The 23632-nt window shown below is 40.8% G+C and overlaps 2 protein-coding genes across 4 annotated transcripts; one reads left to right on the forward strand and one right to left on the reverse strand.

Moving 5' to 3' along the window:
- The first annotated feature begins 746 nt into the window (after positions 1–746).
- On the forward strand, positions 747–6798 carry ccl44 (chemokine (C-C motif) ligand 44). The gene is made up of 5 exons (XM_074635430.1): positions 747–903; positions 2645–2774; positions 3467–3614; positions 4807–4885; positions 4974–6798. Exons 1-4 carry the CDS (start codon positions 840–842, stop codon positions 4843–4845), a joined length of 381 nt encoding a protein of 126 aa, XP_074491531.1. The 5' UTR covers positions 747–839; the 3' UTR covers positions 4846–4885; positions 4974–6798.
- A 1614-nt stretch (positions 6799–8412) lies between these two features.
- Positions 8413–23111, reverse strand: slc1a6 (solute carrier family 1 member 6). Of its 3 annotated transcripts, none has more exons than XM_074635408.1 (12): positions 22457–23111; positions 22258–22335; positions 16376–16642; positions 16136–16273; positions 15830–16037; positions 15332–15374; positions 14936–15064; positions 14571–14755; positions 13402–13635; positions 12293–12487; positions 11037–11171; positions 8413–10762 (listed from the first exon to the last, which is right to left on the reverse strand). In XM_074635408.1, the coding sequence occupies exons 3-12, from the start codon at positions 16596–16598 to the stop codon at positions 10564–10566; spliced, it is 1689 nt and encodes a 562-aa protein (XP_074491509.1). In that variant the 5' UTR covers positions 16599–16642; positions 22258–22335; positions 22457–23111; the 3' UTR covers positions 8413–10563. The 3 variants fall into 3 exon arrangements, with proteins under 3 accessions (XP_074491509.1, XP_074491508.1, XP_074491507.1); XM_074635407.1 differs by having other exon boundaries at positions 22258–22338; XM_074635406.1 differs by lacking the exons at positions 22258–22335; positions 22457–23111 and adding an exon at positions 20251–20364.
- Between the last annotated feature and the right edge of the window lie 521 nt (positions 23112–23632).

The following is a 23632-nucleotide window of genomic DNA, read 5'->3' on the forward strand; positions in this document are numbered from 1 at the left end:
GGAGGCTATTCAAGAGTCAATAACCATAAAAGCTCAATTACAGGAAGAGTTAATGGTACAAGAATAGCACATACTGTACATATAATAGTACATATCTACAACAGGCATTTTTTTAAACCATGATTCATTTATACAGGTTGTCTTTCAGGGTTAAGTTGAGCTAATAAATTCAGTTTATCGCAGTTCCTAGGTGTGTTTGGCATTTTGTCTGGAATCCCACAGAGAACATAACTCTGCTGCAAGACTGATCCAGATGCACGAGACAGACACGCCTACTGTTCGGTCAGAGAGTTTCCACAAGTACGTTATACAGCTGCAAAACCAGGGTTAATTGGATATTATTTGGAAAGGATTTTTGTGCCATTTAAATTAAATGCCAAATCAGGACTGATCATGTAATCTGAAAGCCACAGGGTGAATTCTTGTTGCTTTCACCCATAAAATCTGTTTCAGTGTTTCAGGAGAAAATGCATACAGGACAAGAGAAGGATGAAGGAGGAATTTAAAGCCTCAAATGAGACAAATGAGGCATGCCACTCTGAGTGAAAAAGCAGGAAAGGAGAAATGAGTGAGAGGTGAGATGAGTGTGAGAGAAAGAAAAAAAAGAGGATGAGGGAGGGAGTTTAGCTGAGCGTGAGAATGACTGAAAATGGATAAACAGAGGGTGGGAGGGGGAAGACGGTAAGACAGAAAAAGAGAGGTGGTGGAAGTGAGTGAGTGAGAGATGGGCAGGGAGGTATAAAGAGAGGGAGGGAGTAATATAAGAGAGGCAGCCATAGAGGGAGAGGTGACAGAGTAGATTATCCTCCTCTCCTCTCCTCCTCTCTGCCAGCCTCATCATGTTCATGCTGCAGATGTTGACTGTTATCTCTCTGACTGTTATTTTCCTGGCATCTGTGGAAGGTAGGACACAACCATACTTACTATGTGTGTGTGTGTGTGTGTGTGTGTGTGTGTGTGTGTGTGTGTGTGTGTGTGTGTGTGTGTGTGTGTGTGTGTGTGTGTGTGTGTGTGTGTGTGTGTGTGTGTGTGTGTGTGTTGCATGGGTTGCATGCACCCTGCAGGTGGACAGTGTAGCAAAGGGAGCGATGGCGATGACAGAAAAAAGGAGAGAAGAGGGATAGCAGCAGCAGCAGGAGCAGCAGGGAGGGAGGCTGGATGTAAACAGAGGGGCAGAACGCAGGAGGATCTGAAATCACACAACACTCATAACACAGAAAGAAAGCAACTGTCTCAGGGCTCAGCATGCGTGACGGTGTCGCCTGGTCTGTTTTTTCAAATGTTGTGAAAGCGCTGGAAGTGCAGTGACGTTCCCGAAGGATGGATTCGAACATCATCTGTGGCATAGCAAGAGCAGCACTGTCCTATTTTTCAGCTCTTATTGCTCCTGCTGCTTCCATCACACTTTAATTTGTTTACACATTTGCTTTGGATGAAAAAGGCATCATGGCACACCCTCCACACCAACACACACACACCCCTCCTCTCTTTCTCTCACTTTCTCTGTCTCTCCTTTCACTGCCATGGTAGCATGTTTTGCAGCACAATGGGATGCCATTGTAATTCCTCTGACATTCTTGTGTGTGTGTGTCCATACCGTGATTGTGTGTGTGTGTGTGTGTGTGTGCGTGTGTGTGTGTGTGTGTGTGTGTGTGTGTGTGTGTGTGTGTGTGTGTGTGTGTGTGTGTGTGTGTGTGTGTATGTAACTGTAGAGGGCATGTGCACATTCTGCAGAACAGATAATGTTTGGCTTTAAGCTGTTTCAGTCTTTGCCAACATCAGGATATTGACTTCACAGTGTTGAAAAATTGTGATTCTGTGCAAATGTAAAATGTCTCTAATGTTAATGTTATGTGTGATAATATGCAATAATGCATACTGTTTGAAACTTTTGTCGCTGCCATGTTCAATGTCCCGTCCTCACTTGAGAGAACTATTTTCACTTGGTAAAGTAAAGCTAAAATAGAACCATAGGTGTGAAAAAGAAGGCAGTAAGCAAACATAGTTAATTGAGCTTAAAGACGACCTATAATGCTTTTGTGCTTTTTCTCTTTTCTTTAGTGGGTTATTTAGTATTTTGTTTGGTCTGCAAAGTTACAAAGCTCAAAGCCCACGCCAAAGGGAGTTACTCTCCCCCACAGAAACACTGCTCCTGAACTGCCTGAAACGCCTCCCTTGAAGTCCCGCCTTTTCTTTAGTAACACGCTGATGTCACCAAGTAAGACATTTGCATAATACCTGCCTAGTGGCTAGTTTGGCACACCCTCAAACGAAGCTAGTTAGAGGGGAGCTGAAGCAGAGTCTGAAGAGTTTGATTCGGTTGACCAATCACAACAGAGTGGGCCAGCTGACCAATCAGAGCAGACTGGGCTTTTTGAGGGGGGCGGAGCTCAAACAGAGCATTTTAGACAAAAGAGGTGCTTCAGCACAGCCGGTATGAGAAAAATAAAGTGTTTTGTGAACATTAAAGCATATAAACATGTTCTAGTAGCAACCCAAAGTACAAGTATGCACCTGAAAATGAGCATAGCAGATCCTCTTTAACACCAAGGAACTTTAGTATAATACTGTCAATTTGCTTTTGTTTGACACTGTTTCCTAATATTTCTTGCTCTGTTTTCTCTGTGTCTGTTTTCCCCCTTAGGTAAAGGCGTGCAGATGCAAAGAGATGTCCAGTGCTGCATGTTGTACTCCCAGGGCAAGGTGCGTACCAAAGATGTGTTGCGGTTTGAGGTGCAGACGGAGGGGCCCGACTGCAGTATACAAGCCATCATGCAAGTATTTCAACTATCCACTCCTGGAGCTAAAGAGCACACAGCGATCTGCAGGCATGGAAAATATGCCTCTCGTTATAGAGGAGGGCAGAGCCGGGCTGAGAGGCATTGTCATCTTTCCAGGTCATGTTGTTATGGCAGGGCTCGGGGCTGCATTTGCCAGGGAAGTAAGAAAGGAAATATGTGGGAATAACAAGCCATCCGAAAATACCTTCCGAGCCAGCTGAGCCCTGCCGCAGCCATTCAGTCAGAACAGCAGGGTTTAGTTAAGTAAACCATTCTGCATTGTGATACCTATTGTTTCCAGCGGGCCAAGAGAGAAATCTGATGTAGCCGGGGAATGAGGAGCTTGCTTTTTCATGCGGTCCAGTTAACAAAAACATAGGATTCTTACACAGTTTCTTTTGGTCCTCTCTATTTCAGTGGTTCCCCAACCTCTTTTCTTCAACTTTGCTCACTTTTGATCACAGTTTGACTTCTTTCTACCAGAGATATTTCCAGTCACCTTACAACATCTCTTCTTTCCTTTGGGCTCAAACTCTGCTACACTTGACAGACATATTTGTAGTCCTCCACATTATTGCTGAATCATTGTTTTTTTTTTGCTTCCAGAAGATTAAAATTTGGGGGTTTGTGCAGAGCCTTGCACTGCCGTCCTGTGTTGTGTAATAAGAATTGTGTTCTTTTCATAGTCTTTACACGAAGAAGGCGGTGAAGTGTGCAGACCCCAGAGACCGTAAGGTGAAGAGGTTGCTGAGAAAGCTCCTGCAGAGACAGAGAACCAAGGCCCACCGAACCATGTGGCTCCTTCCACATGACAACCTGCCCGTCATGTCAGAGGTACATGACACAACCTCCAGCAGTACACTATACTGTACGATATTATCAGGATACTAAGGTCACGATACGATCTTATTGCGATTTTAAACATTTTGCGATATGCCAGCCCAGTCGCACAGCGGTTTGTGAAATAGTCACAAAATTGAATGTATTAATTTGTGTACATAGGCACGAATTTAAATTTTTTTTCGTGATGGTCAGCATGAAATCAATTTGTATGTAACTTCCGTACTTAAGTTACGACACTTTCGGAGTTATTTTAATCCAAACCGCGATCTTTTCCCAAACCTAACTAAGTAGTTTGTTGCCTAAACCTAACTAAGTTGATCTTTTCCTAAACCTAACTTATTAGTTTTGTTGCCTAAGCCTAACTAAGACAATCTTTTCCTAACCCTAACTGAGTAATTTTATTTTGAAAAGTTTGCAGTGGAAATTGACACTTTGTCCGTGTTGCTGGATATTCAAAGCACGAAAAATACTTTGTTGAAAGTTGTGGTGAGCGTTACGAAAAAAAGGGAAATATGTGTCTATGCACACGAATCAAATATAAAGATAGAATTTCGTGACTATTTCACAAACTGCCGTGAGACTGTGTTGGATATGCTGAGTATTGCGATTTATTGAATTGTTCAACTGCAAATTATGCAGTTTGTCAACATCTGTTTTATCTAAGAAGATAAAGTTTTCACTCTGTTCATCTCAGTTTTCATTCACATCATTGAATTGAGGTCAGAGGTCAAGGGACCCCTTTGAAAATGGCCATGCCCAGTTTCTTCTCGCCAAAATGTAGCATAACTTTGGAGCACTATTTAGCATTCTTCTATTGATTCCTTAGGTTTTTTTTTATTTATTATGATACCACTATCTTCATTAGCTTTAAGACTGAGCCCGCTACAACCTCTGAAAGACAAAATAATAGAAGGTGCGCCATCAAATTGTTAAGACGTTAATAGTTTATATAACAAAAGATTGATATTTGACGTCCGTGTATCGATACAATATTGCCACACAAAATATCGAGATACTATGATGTATTGATTTTTTCCCCACCCTTACTATTCTCAATGTTGAATGTAATGAGATAAAATGTAATTAAATCATATTGATTCAGCCAAAAGAAGCCAATGTGATCTATGATGCTTGAGATATTGAGGGAGATTTTCATGTTGTTTCCTCCTCTTATGATCATCAGGACAAGAAAGATAACTGGGCGGTTCTCAATGTGGAGTGATGGAGCGCCGTCAAATATGGAGGAAAACTCATAGTCATAAGTACGTTCTTTTTCAGTGCAGGGTATATAATGTATGAAAGTACCTCTCTTAAATGTCTCATCCCATGTTTTTGCCTACTTTTCTACAGGCCAAGTAAACTTTCAGCGGCTCGTCATCTTTACACGGCGCAGCTCGCTGACTCTCCAGTCGTCTTGTGTCTCTCTCTATCTACACTATCCGTCTCCCTGGGACCAGACCTGGGACCAGCAATACATATTTAAATGGCTTTAGATATTTAAACATGAACTGTGCTTGAAATATTCTCAAACACGTTGGCTGGAACAGTCGAGGAGTATTTACTTGTAAGATAAGTTGAATTGAATTTTTTTTTTTTTTTTTTTTTTTAAATGGCTAATACTGTTATTTGCCAGAGTCTGCCTGGAAGTGTCTCCCTCTGCAACATTACTACTCGTGGCTGATGTGAAATCAGTGAATAAGGTGTAATTAAGCAAACGAGCAGTGATATTTATAGAATATTGTATATCAGCAAGATACTCTCTATGCTTATTTGTGACTTGTATACCTTCAGTAATGTGTTTATAAAACTGCACACAGTTAAGTAGATGGGGTTTCGTCTGAGTGTGCAGAATATCGGGGAACATCTCTCTAATATTGATTTGCACTTTGTTTGGTTTAATCCAGGTCCCAGTTGTCTTAAAGTTTAAAGAGGACCTATTATGCTTTCATGCTTTTACCCTTTCCTTTAGTGTGTTATAAAGTTTTTTTGTGTATGTAAAAGTGTCCAAAGTAACAAAGCCCAAAGTCCACGCAATAGAGAGTTACTCTCCCCCACAGAAACACTGCTCCTGAGCTGCCTGAAATACCTTGCTTGAAGTCCCGCCTTTTCTTCCGTAACATGGTGATGTCACCAAGTAACACATTTGCATACCTACATAGCAGCTAGTTTGGCACACCCTCAAACAAAGCTACTGTGTGTTCCAATACCCGTACTACCGTACTATTCAGTGTGCCAAAAAAAGATTTAGTATGTCCCAATACATAGTATGCCAAATGCAGTATGCCAAAAATACCAGAATGTCCCACTGCATCCGGTCGCATTTTGCAGTATGAAAGACAGCGTGCTTTTCTGGCTATTCTGACCCACAATCCACTGCGGAACAGATATATGAGCAAGCGGGTCAAAGTTCAACGCACAATATTATGACGAAGTAGTATGCATGCAACAGTACATACTTTGTAAGGGCAGCTGCAGCATGTACTAAAAGTAAAAAGAAAAAGTATGCGATTTGGAATGTAGCCCTAGCTAGAGCGGAGCTGTAACAGAGTCTGAAGAGTTTGGTTCAGTTGACCAATCACAACAGAGTTGGCCAGCTGACCAATCAGAGCAGACTGGGGAGAGAAATTAATCTTTTTTTTCTTTCTTTTTTTTACATTAAAGCATGTTAACATGTTCTAGTAGAAACCCGAAATACAAGTATAAACCTGAAAATGAGCATAATAGGTCCTCTTTAAAAATCCTTCTTCAGGCTTTGCCCTGATGTATTTGACTGTTAGACAGGTGAAATCAAAGTGGGATCAGAGACAAGATTTCACCTGGATACAACTTCCTGTGTCGCATAAAGAGCAAATGTCCCTGATATTTTGTCCACTTTGTATATTGACTGTTTGTAAACTCAGCATGAAACCCGAGTCAATCTTTTAGGCCCTCAGGCATCTACCAGAGATTTAAATATCTACGCATTTGCAGTTTACATTTGTCTTTTCCACCAATAGTCCGTCACTAAACTATGCCAAAGTATTCATGATTCAAATCACCACATGGCAAGGCTGTTAAAACTTAGAGGGCTCAATTGTGTGTGAAGCACACAAGTATTGTATTGTAGAAGAATGCACTCTATGTTAAAACACAGTATCTCAAGTGAACTATTTTATAAATTAATCTGAAATAATAACTGGAGCTGCCTCACTTGTCTTTTTTCTGGGTACCTTATGTGTGTCTGTGTGTCTTATTTACTACAAAGTGCACTTTATTTAGCCATGCTGTCTGGCAGGTGAGTGTGAGGCAGCAGGAGAAGGACCCAAATGCAGATAGCGGTGGCAGATTGGGACAGTTCAATGATTTATAAAGGTGCTAAATATGACATACAGAGCATTAATATAGGAGCAAACACCAATTTGCTATGTAAAGATAAAGAGGAGTAATGTCTACCTGAACAGTGAATGAAGTCGCTCTCCCTCTGTCGCTCGGCGTCCTCGTGGAAGCGTAGCACCCACCCTTCAGGTAAATGCTGTTAGCTCCGTCAGCACTGTTGCCTTTGTTAGCACTGTTAGCACCGTTAGCTGCGAGCTATGTGGCCATGATAAGAGCCATTAAGAGGCACTAGAAAGGCCCACAATCCCATATTTAGCACCTTTAATGACCAGTTGAAGATACAAAGAAACAGGTACAGGTGGCGCAAAAGCAAAGAAACATGGCAACAAACAAATTACAACGATCTGACAACACTGACTGGGGAAAAGTGAGGTGCTGACAAGGAAGTGAGGTGGGCGGGGAAACTCAGGTGAGGGCAATGAGGTGAGCATATTAGCATGCTGGCATTAGCATTTAGCTCAAAGCACCGCTGAGTAGCCTCTCAGAGCTGCTAGCATTGCTGTAGACTCTTGTTTAACAGCTGTTGTTAGGAACCACAGACTGTATATAAGAGGTGGACGTAGTGGTTCATGGCCGTCACCGTCTTGGTTTTCTTGCAACCAGAAGTGACACGAGAGGGTGGAGCTAAGTACAACCGAACGCTGAATAAGACATTTTTAGGCGACCAAAAATGTTACAATTAACTTTCATGAACTGAAAACACATTGTGAAAGGGTTAAAGTTGTAAGACGAAAACACAGACAATCCCCAGACCCAGAATCAATCACAAGGTAGCCACGTCCTAAAGCGTACCCTGCTTTATGGTCTATTTGACTCCAAATGGGACCATAGTTTACTAAATGAACATCATGCTGTATTGAAGAGGACTTTAAACTAGCGATTGAGACCATAAACTCATGTTTGCAATGTTTGCTGAGGTAATAAATCAAGTGAGAAGTGGGGTCATTTTCTCATGGACTTCTATACAATCAGACTTATTTTTGCAACCAGAGGAGTCGCCCCCTGCTGGGTATTAGAAATAATGCAAGTTTAAGGCACTTCAGCATTGGCTTCACTTCTCAGACCTGAAGGTTGCCCACTGTTAGGAACCAACAAGTTAGAAATGGGGAGTTTAAACTTTGTTTACTTAAAGTAAACAAATTGATTATTATCTATGTTAATGATTTTGTGGACATTCATCAGTGAGTGAGCTCTGAGTCAGTTTCAAAATAACAGGTTTGCAGTGCAAGGCATTAGAATGACAGAAGAACGTTTTGACATTCAATTATTGTAAATGATTGTGTATTATTACTAGAAACTTCTTTATCATATTAAATTTGACCCATGTGTGTCTCTAAGGAGAACAACTTCTGGACAGGAGAATATCCTCCACCAGGGGTAGCCACAAACACAATAATGAGAATCACAGTTCAATTCCTGAGCCATTTATTTGTCACATTTTTTCATAAGCTGTCCATCAAAATCTTTTTTTACAGAAATAACATCAAGCCTCAAAACTAAAGTCAAACCTCTTAATGAGCATTAAAGTGACACGAAGTCAGAAGAACCTTAAATGGTATATAACTTTCACTACAATTTCCTCTAAAACAATCAACACCAACAAGCATAAAGCAACTGTACAATCAATTCAAGGCATTCACAAACTTTCTTCACAGTACCTTTTCACAAAACAATAAAATAAATCAATTATTAGCTTGCAATATATCATTCCAGTTTCAAAATTTAACAAAATTAAATGTTGATAGTATGACTTCTAAAGCAGAAAAAAACAGACAGGCAGGTGTAATGGTACACTACCCAGCAACAAAAAGTCCTCTAATCTTGAAACTTTATACTTTATAAATCAGTAATCTAAAAAAAAAAAAAGATCTAATGGAAAATGGAAAAATAACTTTTACCTAAGAAAAAAAGGAAATTGATCACCCTCTTGTTTTACATTTCCTTCTACTAGAGTAATTATATAGTTGCTTGAAAAAAAAAAGAGTACAACTGTAGATATTCCTGTGAAATCATTGTGTAGCCGTACAATCCTTTACCAATAATTTAAAAGCAATAGCACCAAAAAAATACAGGAAATACACACTGATATAATATTTATAAGAAAGCACTGAGTGAAAAACATTCAAGTTACTTGAAATATATCAACTTCAAAATAATAGGTAGCAAATATTCTCCCTCACATCATCCCCCAGTGTTTAACAGTCAAGTACATTAAACATTTCACAATTAAATTGTGCAAGCAAACTTAAATAACATAAAAAAAATATTTGAAACAATTCTAAGACGGATATATTTACATCCTGCTGATATGCTCCATTGAGTGTTTCTGTGTGTAGCACGGTAGAAGCTCCATAACTAAGTCCTATTAGAGGTAGTCGTAATGAGAATAACAAAGTGTTTACAAAAGAAATAATATGTATTTAAAGGGATAGTTTGGGTGTTTTGAAGTGGTGTTGTATGAAGCACTTATCCATAGTAGGTCGGCACGCCCCCAGCATCGAGAAACAGACAGGAGCACCGACACTGGAGCAAAACAATGTACTGCTGTGGACGGGGATGGCAGAAAAACCTATTTTTGCCACCTAAAAGAAAGGCTCACCTAAAAAAATTTATATCCGTTTAAGTGTACGCTATATTTTCAGTTTGACGGCGAACTGAACTGAAAGTGAAACGTATCTATCCTGTTATCCTGTGGCTTTGGAGAGAGCATAGATAAGTTTCAGTTTCTGTTCATTTCCCCTTGTCTGACGGCAAGATAAAGCGGTGAAAGTATTCTAAATATAGTGTACACTTAAAGGTCTAGCCTTTCTTTTAGGAGGCTACAATAAGTTTTTCTGCCCCCCCCCCCCCCATACTACAGCACTGTATTACTTTGCTTTCCAGTGTCGGCACTCCTGTCTGTGTCTCCAAGATGGTGGCACGCCGACCGTCAACTACTGTAAGTAATACACCTATAATGGATAAGTACCTCATACAACCCCACTTCAAAACACCTGAACCATCCCTTTAAGTGTTAAGTCATGCAGAACAGAAAGTATGCAGATTTACATATTCACAAGAGTGGAAAATCAGCTGGTTATGTTGTGTTTCTCTACAGTAATACTGTGTATTCTAACACTGATGCTGGTAAGGAGTTTATGCTGCTTTGATTGAATGGATCATAAAATATACACATCTTTGATAACATGATGAAGCTGAAGACTTTTTAAAAAAATACTTTCAACTGTCTTTGACATACTGAACAGTTAAAAATACCCCTAAATAACTGTCACTCCAGGCAAAACAATGTGTTTGTAGGTATTGAATGAGTAACTGTTCCTAAACAGCATGTTTATTTATTTCCTGTCATCAAGAAACCCCCAGGACGGGCTTTGGGTTTCCTTGTTTCCCAGAGAACCTTTTGTATTTGAAGGGTGAGTTTTCATCTGCAACTGCAAAAATGGTCTTCGAACCCCAAAACACTGGCTGAGTTGACCATGAACTATTATTTTCTAAGACTTTCCCTGCACCATTGCGAGCCACCCTTCTAGCTAAAATGCTTTTGGCACATGAAGCCCTCTTGTCTTCACATTGTGGTCTCACTGTTGCGGTGGTTGTGTGTATCGTTTTCCTGACAGATAAGCTGGTAGGGCTTCTCATTCTCCTCGATTACAGAGTTGCGCACCTCAGCATCCTGACTCTGCAGCTCGTCGCGGGAAAGGTGCTCCACGATACCCGCCCCGAGGGAGTCACCCAGCACGTTGGTGGTGGTCCGCAAGCGGTCCCTGGGGAGAGAGAGAGAATCGGATAAGAGACAAAAACATAAGAGATGTACAGACAGGGGAAATATTATTGTATATCTGCTATACAAATACAGCTGTATAAATGTGCCTCTAAACGCAGGCTTTCTAATCTGTCACTCTGCATTATGCATCAGTAACCTTTGTAGTGGTGGGACCTCTGGGCTCTCTGAAGCTCCACAATGACATTTAGTCTGGCAGACCTACAGAACAGCACACAGACCAATCCCCATCAAGCTGACATTTAGTGGGAACTCACAAGAACCAATCCACGGCGATGATCAGTGTTATGTCCTCTGTGGGCAGTCCCACCGATGTCAATACGATCACCATGGTAACCAGGCCAGCCTGAGGGATGCCTGCTGCTCCGATGCTGGCAGCCGTTGCCGTGATACTGAGTGGGCGGTGGGAGGGATGGAGAGGAGAGTGAAGACATTTAATAAAAAGGGACACAAACAATCAGCACATGTGCAATCCTGGTGGGAGTAGTAGAGGGACAAAAGCATGAGGTATTATAGAATTATGTAAATTTATCCACAGCACAAGCTGATCACACAGCTATTTCTAAAAACTGCAGAAAGTTGTGCACATATTGTCAAGATAATTTTAGCTCTATTTTAGACTCTATATAAGAATATGTATATCCTGAAATTCACACACTAGAATGCTCTGTTAATGAAAGGCTGACCAGGTGAATCATGGAGTAAATAAACTATGACCACATGTTGATCCTCTTCTGAAGTGAGGTGGTAATAAATATGAAGCAGAGAATTCATGTGGAGGCACATTTCTGTATGCAAACTGTGCAGTAAGACCTAACTGAGAAAGGTGTTGCTATTAATCATTAGACTGCAGCCAGGATTTGTGTTAACATGAGTTAATACTTCTATATCCCCTTTAAAAACAATAAGTTACAACATGTTTTAGAATAATAAAACTAAGTAAAAAATTATCATTAAATGATACAAAGAAAAGAGAGAGGCAAAACACAATACACCTGCAGTATACCACAAGAAGGCCTTAAAATACTATTCCACTGGTTTAGCATGTCTATAACTCGCCAGAATTGGCAGTTTAAAAAAAGGATAAAAATCGATGCAGCCGAACCAGAGATATTGCCTTATTTATGCCATGTATTCTCCTTCCTTGTCAAAACCATAGACTGTATATAAAGATGGAAGACATGACGGATCCCTAAAAGTGAAGCCAAAACATTTTGACCGCCCCCTGGTGGCTGGCTGCGTTATAGGTCATAAAGCCTGCCTCCTACATGTTAGCGGATGGGACATAACAACTAAAAAGTCAAAGTACACTTCAAATACATTTTATACCTATGCTAGACCTGATTCTGTACAGCTCCACATGTGAGTTTGTCACCATGAAACTAGTTTTTTCTACTTCAGTCATCCCAGACAAAAAGATGTTGGAATGAGAAGGATGACATATGGGACCCCATTCCTCCAGCATCTACAGTATTTGTGTCTATGGTGTAAACCAAAACTAGTGTAGGGTTACCTGATGGTGAGAATCTGCCCAAAGTTTAGGTCCATGTCATTGACTTGGGCAATAAAGATGGCTGCCACGGCCTCGTAGAGGGCGGTGCCGTCCATGTTGATGGTTGCACCCACAGGGAGGATGAAACGTGTCACTCGTTTATCCACGCGGTTGTTCTCCTCCAGGCAGCGGAAAGTGATGGGCAAGGTGGCGGAGCTGCAGTATGCAGGGAGAGAGAGATGTAGAGTCACGATGTAAGTAAGGGATGAACAGCGAGCCGGTCATTATTTTACAACAATGACCTTTTCGCCGTACATTATCCCACTTATTACACGGCTACTTACTAAAGAAATCAATAATTTGACACAAAAACGGTCCGCCAGAGGCCAACATCAGAACTGCGTCCATAGCAACAGTCTGTTATACACAGCAGCGGTCTGCTACAAAGAAATAACAGAACGCCCTGATTGACCAATTAGAATCGAGTAATCAACAAAGCCGTGTAATAAAACAATATAATATAATACACAGTATTCCCTATCAATTTCTATCACATATCGTATCATATCGCATCACATTGCCTCCCATCGTACCGTACCGTACCGTACCGTACCGTACCGTACCGTATCGTATCGTATCGTACTGTATCGTATCATTTCGTATTGCGTCGCACCGTAACGTATCATGGCAATGTTACTGACAATTTGGTTCCTGTCTACAGGTAATAAGACAAGTTTATTTTTGTATATCGTACCATATCGCATCCCATCATACCGTACCGTACCGTACCGTACCGTATTGTACCATACTGTATTGTATTGTACCGTATCGTATCGTACGGTATTATACCGTATCGTATTGTGGCAATGTTACTGTCATTTAGGTCCTGTCTACAGATAATAAGACAAGTTTCTTATTGTATATCGTATCATATCATATCGTATCATATCATATTTTATCATATCATATCGTATCGTATCGTATCGCATTGTACTGTACCGTACCATACCGTACCGAATATACATCTCAAATCAATGACACATACAACATACCCTTAAACACACTGGATGGGACACAGACATTAAGGTCATGGACACCAGTATCGGAGCAGGACAGAGGATGAAATTCACCTAGATGAGGTTCCCAGAGCAGTGATGAGCGCCTGCAGCAGGCCACCGATGAAGATGTAGGGATTCTTCCTGGTCACCAGGAAGTAGAGCAGCGGCAGGACAAAGAGGCCGTGGATGAGGAGACCCACAATGACCGACATGGTGTACATCCCCAGCTGGCCGCCCACCTCTGCCACATTCTTCATCTCCACAATCTTTCCCGCAATCAGGAACAGGATGCCGACAGGAGCATACCTGAGAGGTGAGGTGATTGTATAAGAGGAAGATAGACAGACAGACACTTATGTTAAAGCAGTGGTTCTCAACCAGGGGTCCGGGGACCCCTAGGGGTCCTTGAGGAAGTTCCAGGTGGTACCCAGGAAAATTGGGAATAACTTATTTCACTATTTAATTCAGTATAAAAGAGAGCCCAATGTGAGTAAGAGACATAAGAGTGACTACTCTGATCATATGTTTCACTTCCTCCGTGGTTATCTCCTCAACTGTGGTTGACAACTAAATAATTCTGTTTTTAATCATAACAACCAAAATCTTTTCAGATGTAGGTCCTGTGAAGTGAAATTTTATGAAATGGGGGTCCGTGAGCTAATTTGTATCGATTTAGGGGTCCATGATATGAAAAAGGTTGAGAACCACTGTGTTAAGCAACTAAAGTGAGTTTCTGTAACCAACTTAAGCCTTAAGAGCCTTAAGAGCAAGAGCTACTTAACTGCTCTATAAATTTCTGTGAATCTACAGCTTACAACTCTAGGAATTGTTACACACAATCTTCAGTAAAAATAAGCATTCACTACTCTTTGAATTTTAGTCTGAAGCCCCCAAAAACAACCAGTTTCCCCCTTTTATTTTCCCTTAAGTAGCTTTAAGTGGAAAACAATCGATTTTAAGTTCACTCTGTCGGACAGTATCATCTATCAGCTTGTTCAAACTCTTCGTTGAATCTACAGTATATAATGTTTGAAAGTTAAATAAAAGTTAATTGGGTTTGAAAATGATTGATACACCAGCGATTCAGTGGGGTTTTAAGAAAGTAATCAGGTCATGCCAAGTCAAACTTTACCAATATAGCACACTTTATAAACAGAGAATCACATTGTGTCTTAAAAACGAGGAATTGAAACTGCATGGAAACCGAAATCACGAGCTTCTGGTGATGCGGTTTTACTGACCAGATGATGATGGACACCAGCCTCATGATGGCTTCATTGAGGCAGTCAAAGAAGTCCCTGAGGGCCTGGCCCTGCTGCTTCATGTTGCCAACGACTAGACCGAAGCACATGGAGAAAACCACCAAACCCAGAGCGTTCACTCCATTAGAGGAACCGGACACTGGCACTGTCTCCTCCACTGTCTCCTGTCAGAGAAAATATGGATATGATTCCTGCTGAGGTTCTTGACACAAAATGTGAAACGTAGTAAAAAGGAAAAGGCAAACCGTCACTGGATTAATGGAGCACCAGTGAGTGGATAACGACAGTTTTTAACTATTTTTCTCCCCATTAAGAACTGTGTCATGTCTGCCACCGCCACCCACCTGTATGGTGTGCAGCACCCTGCTGAGGTTCACGCTCAGGTTAGACTCCGTCACGTTGAGGGAGTCGGTGAGGTTCAGGGTCACCGTCACGTTCCTTGTGCGCAAAGTCTTCTTGTACACAGTTTTATACTGCGAGAGAGCATGGAAATTATAAAAAAAAATGAAAACTTGAATAATTATCTTTGGGTGTTTAAGTTTCTGAGAGTGAAATATGAAGCAATAAATGTGATTTCACAGTGAAATAATGTGTTTTTTTGTCTTTTATGTATTCTCTTTGTGGTTGGTTGAGATGGATGATGGGAGTTGTGTTATAATATGACATGTATGTTTACTGTTTCTAAAAATTTAAATGAAAAATGTCATATGAAGTAATATTATATGACGGATGGGCCTCACCTGCTTGAAACACGCCTCTACCAGATTGGGAGGAAACATGTTCCTGAAATAAAAGAGGATAAATTATTATATTTCTGCTCATGTTTCTATAAAACAACACCACATGACACACAGCAGGTTGTAAATATTGTAATATTGCAATATGTTACTCAATAATCATGTGATAATCTCAGGTGAATGGATGTGTGCATTTCCACACTCACTGTTCCTACTTTTTTATGTCTGAATGTCGTCATAACTATACATAAAGCCTTTGAAGGGATACTTCCACAATTTGGAAAATACGCTTATTAACTTTCTTGCCGAGAGTTAGATGAGAAGATTAATACCACTTTCCCATCTGAGAGTGGTATTGATCTTCTCATCTGAACTCTTGGCATTTTCAAACTATCACTTTAAATGTGAAAGATGTAAAATTGTGACTCAAAACAGTTGATGCAGTAACAACACCAGCGTGCGCCTTCATGTTTAAGGTAAGTAAAGTTTCTAAACTGTTACCTGATGAGATCCAGGAAAGCATCAGCAGCCTGAACTGGCTCTATGTTTCCACTGTTGACCACAGGACTGTCCCTGCTGCCTTTTCCCGGCTGGATGATCATCACGACTACAATGCCGATGAACACGGCGATCAGGGTGGTCACCATGTAGTAGACGACTGCACGCACACCCATCTTACCTGACGCTTTGCTGTCCAAGGAGGAAATACCTGAGACAGACAGAGGAAATTCATTTGAGAATGTAAATCAGTTTGATGCAAGTTTAGATTTTGTCATCAATGTGTGTTTGTGTTCGTTAAAAGCCGACCTGTGACCAGGCTGGAGACGATGAGAGGCAGCACCAGCATCTGCAGCATCCTCATTAGTAGCTCCCCTGGAAAGGCAAAGTACTTGATCTCCCTCAGGGACAGGTTGTGGGGGCGTAGAGCAAAGCCCAGGATTACACCTGAATTTGCACAAACACACAAATGTACAAAAAGTCAAACTAAGTCAAGTGACTGCAGAGAAATCAGAGTTATACCTCCACCTGGTTGTCCTCTTTACTCACCCAGAACCACGGCGGCAACGGTGAACAGAACAAACAGGTTCCTCTTGAGGAAACCTTTGACGCTGTCCCGACTGATGGAGCTCATCTTCTCCTTCATGCTGCTGGCTCTCCTCTCCATGGCCCTGCGTAGGCGTCTCCTCAGGTCTCCTCTCTCCGGAAGGGGGGGTTTGTCCGTGTCCTCGTTCAGGAAAAGACTAGCACTGGTGGGGGGCTTCTCGCTCATAATCAGCTCCAGCACCTGGTCTAGGAGGCAGGTCTCGTGGGAAACTAGACATGGATGACATAGGGAGAAATAATCAGTCATATATCAAGATTTTCTCATGTGCAATTATTGGCAGGGTTAGAGAATGCCTTAAGAATGTCCACACATATTTGATATTGTCCAACAGGCAGAAAGCATCCGCTCCCAAACCAAAAACAGATGATGGAAAATTGCTGAGTGTAAACAGGAGGGAGTCACATCAAATGAGCTGCTGTGGTGGACAGATTTAACCATTCCAATTCAAAACCAAGCCAAGCTGTGACACAATAATTAGAGCTACAGTGAAGCTGATGGTGTAAAACATGTTATTCTGCAGGTCACTTAAAGCTGCAGTTGGTAACTGCTCATTATGGCATTTGGAAGATTCCGCTGCATCCGAAGGAAAACAACCAATCCGAACAGAGGATTCTCTGACGCAGCTGTCAATCACTGCTCCTGAATTCAGATCATTCTGTCAAACTAGGCAGCGCTGATCAAATATGAATCAATATTCTGTTACTGTCGCCATGTTGAGAACAAATGAGCCAACACCAAGCACCGCCCACCGGCCCGGAGCAAACTTTCTCAATTTACAGCTAAACAGTACACTACAAGATGTCTCTGAAAACATTTGAGGCCAGAAATAGGCAGAATATTGATTCATATTTATGTGAGTGCGCTGCAGGTTGAGCCTGGCCCCCCCCCCCCAACATACACACACCCGGCCGAAGCTTCATATATTCTCTGTTTTATTACTACCGAAGCTCTGGAACCCAAAAAATGGTATTTAGGACAGTCCTAACATTACGGATTTTCGCCCACTTAGTTATTGTATGTGGATTGAAAACGCAATTACATTTAACACTTGTGTTCAATGTGATAACAGGTGGTTTGGCCCATCGAATAACCATCCCCAATGCATTTTGGGTGCATTCACACCTGTACTTTCATGTGGTCGAGTTCGAAAGTGGGTGTGGTCCGAGCAAGGGCGCTGGAAGTACAGTAGAGGATAGGAAGTGGGGAAGGGGCCTCCCCACTTCTCGCCCTGGCCCGATTTTGGCGTCACGGCTGGTGTGATCCCATCGCAAGATGGTTCCTAGTTGTATATTAAATATAAAAAAGGGGGGAGTCCACGGCACTCTTCTGGCAAAAAGGCTGTTTGTGCCGCTACGTGTGGGTTATTACCCAATCTGAACATGTACCAGCATTGTTTTTAGCATTTTATCATGAAATAGCCATTTGAATAAAGGCTTTTATTTCTTTTGACAGAAGAGTGCCTTGGACTCCCCCCTTTTTTTTAACCTTTGTGTACCCTATAAGAGCACCTTCATCCCACTGATTTGAACTTCCGAGCACTCTGGATTTTTTCCCCTTTTTGAGTATATTAAATATATTTGGGATTTGGACCGTTCATTGGACAAGCAAGCAATATGAAGACCTGATGTGAAGACTTGGACCCTGAGTAATTGTGAATTGGGTATTTTTCACAATTTTTTAATAAGGAAAAAATAATTAGCTGCAGCTCTGAAATCACTGATACCAATATGTAAAAGGTCCGTTATAGACTGAGTCATTACTCAGAGATGAGAGAAACTTTATCAGTAACAACATAAACATCCCATTTCTCCATTTTAATTTCTACTGTAATGAAAATATATAATTAAAGTACTTGGTATATTAGTACCTAAGGGTCAGATGTAAAAGCACTTGTTCATGACGTCAGATTGTACAATACTTAATGGCAATTGTGTTAAGATTATGAATAAACACAATGAAAAATGAAAACTTATTAGAGTACAGTATATCAAAACAGAATATATAGAGAGAGAACATGTTAAACTTTAAATTACACTGCTGCATGACCTTGAATATAATCAAGCTACAAGTGTAGTTCTGGTTCCTTAACTATGCGACTAAAGCTGTATTAACTAACTCTTTTGTACTATAGTGAGAAAGTAAACATCATCTCTGTTTCTAAATCTTTACTGTGATCATTTTTTTATACGGTTAAATAGATAAGAGCTGTAACAACACTGTGAAAGTTCAAAAGCTTCTGTTTACCGTGTTTCCCTGTGAATGAGTAACACAAAGTAGTCTGTGTGTAGCACGTGGCTGTTGGTCTCACTTCTCCTTCTTATCTATTAAGGCTGTTTAACTACGTTTCCTCTGAATCACACTGTGCAAACAGACCAGCGCCTAATAAAGAAACAATAGTAACACAGCCAGCCTCTTCATCTGCTTGTCCTTTACAACATAATCACTCTGAGCTCCCAACACCTTTATATTTTCATTCTTCCCCCACGGGGGATCTCCAAAGACCGTTTGCATCATTCTTTATTGATTTTCTTTTGTCCATTGTTCTAAGGTTTATCGTTACATCCTACATACGACGTAAAAAGACCCATTGTTGAGCAGGTTGTAGGATGACCCCGGATAATCCTAGCCCATTATTTAGCTCGGTGTCAGAATAATCAGCTCTCACAGCACTGTCCACACTTACTGCCTATGTGTGTGTGTGTGTGTGTGTGTGTGTGTGTGTGTGTGTGTGTGTGTGTGTGTGTGTGTGTGTGTGTGTGTGTGTGTGTGTGTGTGTGTGTGCGTGTGTGTGTGTGTGTGTGTGTGGAGGAAACATCTGATAAAATGTGAAATGCAGCCACAGTGGTTTACAACAAGTCTGAAGGACTCAAGAGAGTGCTGCTGCTGATCCTATTTCACCATCTCTGAGTGGAGTGCTGAATGGATGAAAAGGCAGATTAATTAAATCACACACTTCTCCACACTTCACTGAAATGGACTCACCACTTGTGACAACAAATTGTAATGTCGAGGTCAGTTTGACAAATGAACAGAAACACTGCCAGAATTTTCCATTTTAAATGCCATATCCTTATTTCATTCACAGACTGAGTAAAAGGCTGCAGTTTTAACCGTCTATTCACTGCATTGTTTTATTATGTTTGTCACTTAGTTTCATTTGTGCAGCTGTTTTGCCATCGCCATGCTAAAAATTCCAGTTTGAAGCCACCAACTCTGACTCAAACTGCCCCGCCCTGGTCCGGCTGTCTGACAACCCAAACATCCACCAATAAATGAGGACAAGAGCAGCGATAAACATTAAGCTAACATGAAGGAAATGAGGGTCAAGAACAGTAATGGAAACTATCAATAACCCTGAGATGGTTATACAGAAAACAACATATCAATCTACAACTACAGCAGCACTAAACATTTAAAACTGAACTCAGTGTCATCAGTATTGCTGGTAGGTTGGCATGCAGCTTGTAAAGCAGAGAGCACATTTCACACCTCAACAGAAAGCCACTTCAGACTGCCATGTTAAAACATACTGGGACACAGAGACCTCATCTCGAGCTGTCACATACGCATTTCTAATACTGTAGTATCATCACTTTTGATTTATTTTATGCACATTTTCTCACTGATTTCTTCAAACAAGAATTGTTCCTTCAATAATCAGAGAGGGTCTATATGCATATGCTGCTATAAAGGAACGACAATATCAAAAATCTCTCAATATAACTGCTATTCTCCACTTAATTACACAAGATACAGAGGTAGAAGAAGAAGCTTCGAAGCTTTGCAAACTTGAATGAAGTGCTCGCTGGTTACTCACCACTCATGGTGTCAAACAGTCTCAGCTTGTAGACAGAGAGTCAGGACGGCGTGTGTGTGAGAGCGTCCGGAGCTGAGTGGTACAATGACAGGGCGTCTCACCGCTCTGCTCTCATAAGCAGACAGACATGAAAAGGCCTCTCATATGGCCTGACCTTCTCACACCTCCACACGCACACACACACACATGCAAGCGCACATGGACACTGAACAGCCAACCTTTTGGAGTCCACGACAAGTCCATCAAAGTCAAATCCAGCCATCAAGTTTCCATTCTCTAATCCGACTCTGCACCTTCAGCAAAGTTTCTTTACATTACTGATCTACTTCCCTGAACTCTTTGCACATAACCCTGTCCATGTGACACCAAACAACATTTTGTACAACATGACATCATGATGTACACAAGAAGACATCCAGACCAACATTTTTGGGATTTTAAGTGACACCAATTTTACAAATGGAAATCAGTTTACTCATCACAAAGTACTACTCAGCTGTATAATTATTATAATTATGAATAGACGTAGGATTCAGAATTTCTGGAGCTTGACCCACACTAGGGACTAAAGGTTAATATTCACAACTATGTTTTCATTAGTGTAATATCAGCACAGCCTTCTCATCGCAAGTTCAGTCGCTTTTCTGGAGCTTTCGATCTCATGATGTCTTGTGAAGTGACGGGGCTCCGCAGCGAGTAACGTTATCATCTCCGACCAAAACTCCGGTGTCTCCCCTGTTCCCTCTGGCCGCGGTTGGGAGGCTGAGGCAGGAAAAGCCAACACTAACATCAGCAGTGATTCATGGAGAGACCTTCGTCTGGTCAGCTAACATTACTGCCAAGCAGGTGAAATACAGAGTGATATTGTGGTTTTAACTGACGTGCGTCGCCTCACTGTTTTGAGCGATGCTCGTTCATGTCTGTGTAGAGCGAGCACAAGCGCGAGCCAAACGCTGACTTTCGTTGACTTAATGGCCACAGGTGTCGCTGTTAACAAGCATTTCTGATTCTTACAAACAGTTCCTTTAAGTGGTCGGAAGACTAGAAAGGTGCTATATAAATACAAGTCCATTAACCATTTAACAAGCTACCAGGACTTCAATAAGAGAAACGACAAACAATCGAAACACATTGCTCAGGAAATGACCTCGCCTACTTAGTCGAGTACCAGTATAGCAGCTGTCCAATCAGACCTGAGTATGTAAATTACATGTAAATTTCACCAATGATAAACCCGCACCGCAACTTCACAGTTCATTGGAGGGACGAAGGAGATGATGTCTCATACACTATACTGCTTTGATTCTGACTGTTCATATTTAAATCTGCATCTCACGAGTCCCTCAACTTTATGGAAGTGCAACTCTAAATTGTTGGAATATCCCTTTAATTTGTAGTCAGTTGAGCTGTTTGTTCTATCACAACCAAGTAAGCATCAAATTATCATAAATCCATGATAGATAGATAGATAGATAGATAGATAGATAGATAGATAGATAGATAGATAGATAGATAGATAGATAGATAAATAGATAGATAGATAAATAGATAGATAGATAGATAGATAGATAGATAGATAGATAGATAGATAGATAGATAGATAAATAGATAGATAGATAGATAGATAGATAGATAGATAGATAGATAAATAGATAGATAGATAAATAGATAGATAGATAGATAAATAGATAGATAGATAGATAGATAGATAGATAGATAGATAAATAGATAGATAGATAGATAAATAGATAGATAGATAGATAAATAGATAGATAGATAGATAGATAGATAGATAGATAGATAGATAGATAGATAGATAGATAGATAGATAAATAGATAGATAGATAGATAAATAGATAGATAGATAGATAAATAGATAGATAGATAGATAGATAGATGACAGCTTTTCTTACAAATGCATTTTTTTCTTTCTTGTGATCGTCTAACAACCTCTAATATCAACCACATGCTGCAAAATAAAGAAAAAGATAAAGTCTAAAAGGGTACCCTGTTTTCTGCCTTTGGTTTGTCAAGCCTTCATGAGGAGACAGATCTTCACCTGGATGTCCTCCCTCCCTGAAGACGCTGCTGCAAAAACACAGATTCAAACTTTACAATCTTCCACACAACTTTCAAACAGACTTATCTAGAAAGTGATCACTTATTATTATCTTACAAAAAAATTAACATATCAAATCTTACACACCTCTCTGTGTGTCCAAGACGCTGCTCACACCGTCATGTGGATGCCTCTCTCCGTCTCTCTCTGTCTCTCTCTCTGTCTCTCTGTTTCTCCACCTCACAGCCGATAATAATAATGATGTTGCCCACACACACACTGTATCTCCTCTCATCAGCTTCACTGGTACAATTTCTCTACAGCTTTACTATCAAGTAAAGCTCGTTGCTCGTCAATGCAGCCTGCCTGCGGCGGAGAGAGGAGCCTGGGAGGTCTGTCTGCGTGGGAGGAGGAGAGGTTAAGGATGCTCCAGGAGAGAGAAATAATACAGATGAACCACCTGCTGCTGCCTGTGTGAAATACTCTTAATAAACACACTGTTAATGGATTTTATAATTAGATAAATGTGAGAAAAGAAATAGCCACTTTATGAGAATTCATACAAAGATACCATCATCTATTCTGCTTATTAAACAGTGGTTGGTTCCTGAAGCAGCCTGCAGTATAAACACACAGTAGTACTCCTATACTGCTCTGGGGAACTGGTGTATTTGTAACCCTTTGACACCCAGCTGCCCAGCTTTCCACTCTACAACACCCACTCATCATGTTCACGTTCACAAAAGCTGCATTGATATGCATGAAGCATACAAACTGAAAAAGCTGCACCATATGTGTGCTTTTTTTTTTTTTTTTTTAACTAACACACATATTCAAACTGTCTATCATAAAGAGGAAATGATACATTGGAACTAGTGGTTTGCCCGAACAGACAAAAAAAGACAGAAAAAAATAGTTTAATGTCATTATATAAACTCTAAAGCAATGTCTTTGTAAGTTTTTTTTTTTTTTTTGGTTGATACTTTTAAAAGGAAGTTCTGCAGACGTCCTCAAGCCTTTTAAAGGGACAGTGTGTAGGATTTGGTGGCATCTAGTGGTGTGGTTGCAGATTGCAACCAACCTGATATCCCTCCCTTTCTAAGGCTGCGGTAACGTGAGCCGTCGAGTGCAAAACTGTGGTAATGTTGATCGCCTCCCTCAGAGGCCATCCTTACCATAATAACGCTACTTTCGGAGCAACGGAAGTCAGACGGCAGCTGGCGGTAAATTTCTGCTAATAGATCCCCGGAAATGCTACACACTGGCCCTTTAGGAATGTGACATTTGGAAATAAAAAGTAAATGAACATAACAAGCATACATA

Source organism: Sebastes fasciatus, chromosome 5 (genome assembly GCF_043250625.1).
Source record: "Sebastes fasciatus isolate fSebFas1 chromosome 5, fSebFas1.pri, whole genome shotgun sequence".
Classification (NCBI taxonomy): Eukaryota; Metazoa; Chordata; class Actinopteri; order Perciformes; family Sebastidae; genus Sebastes; species Sebastes fasciatus.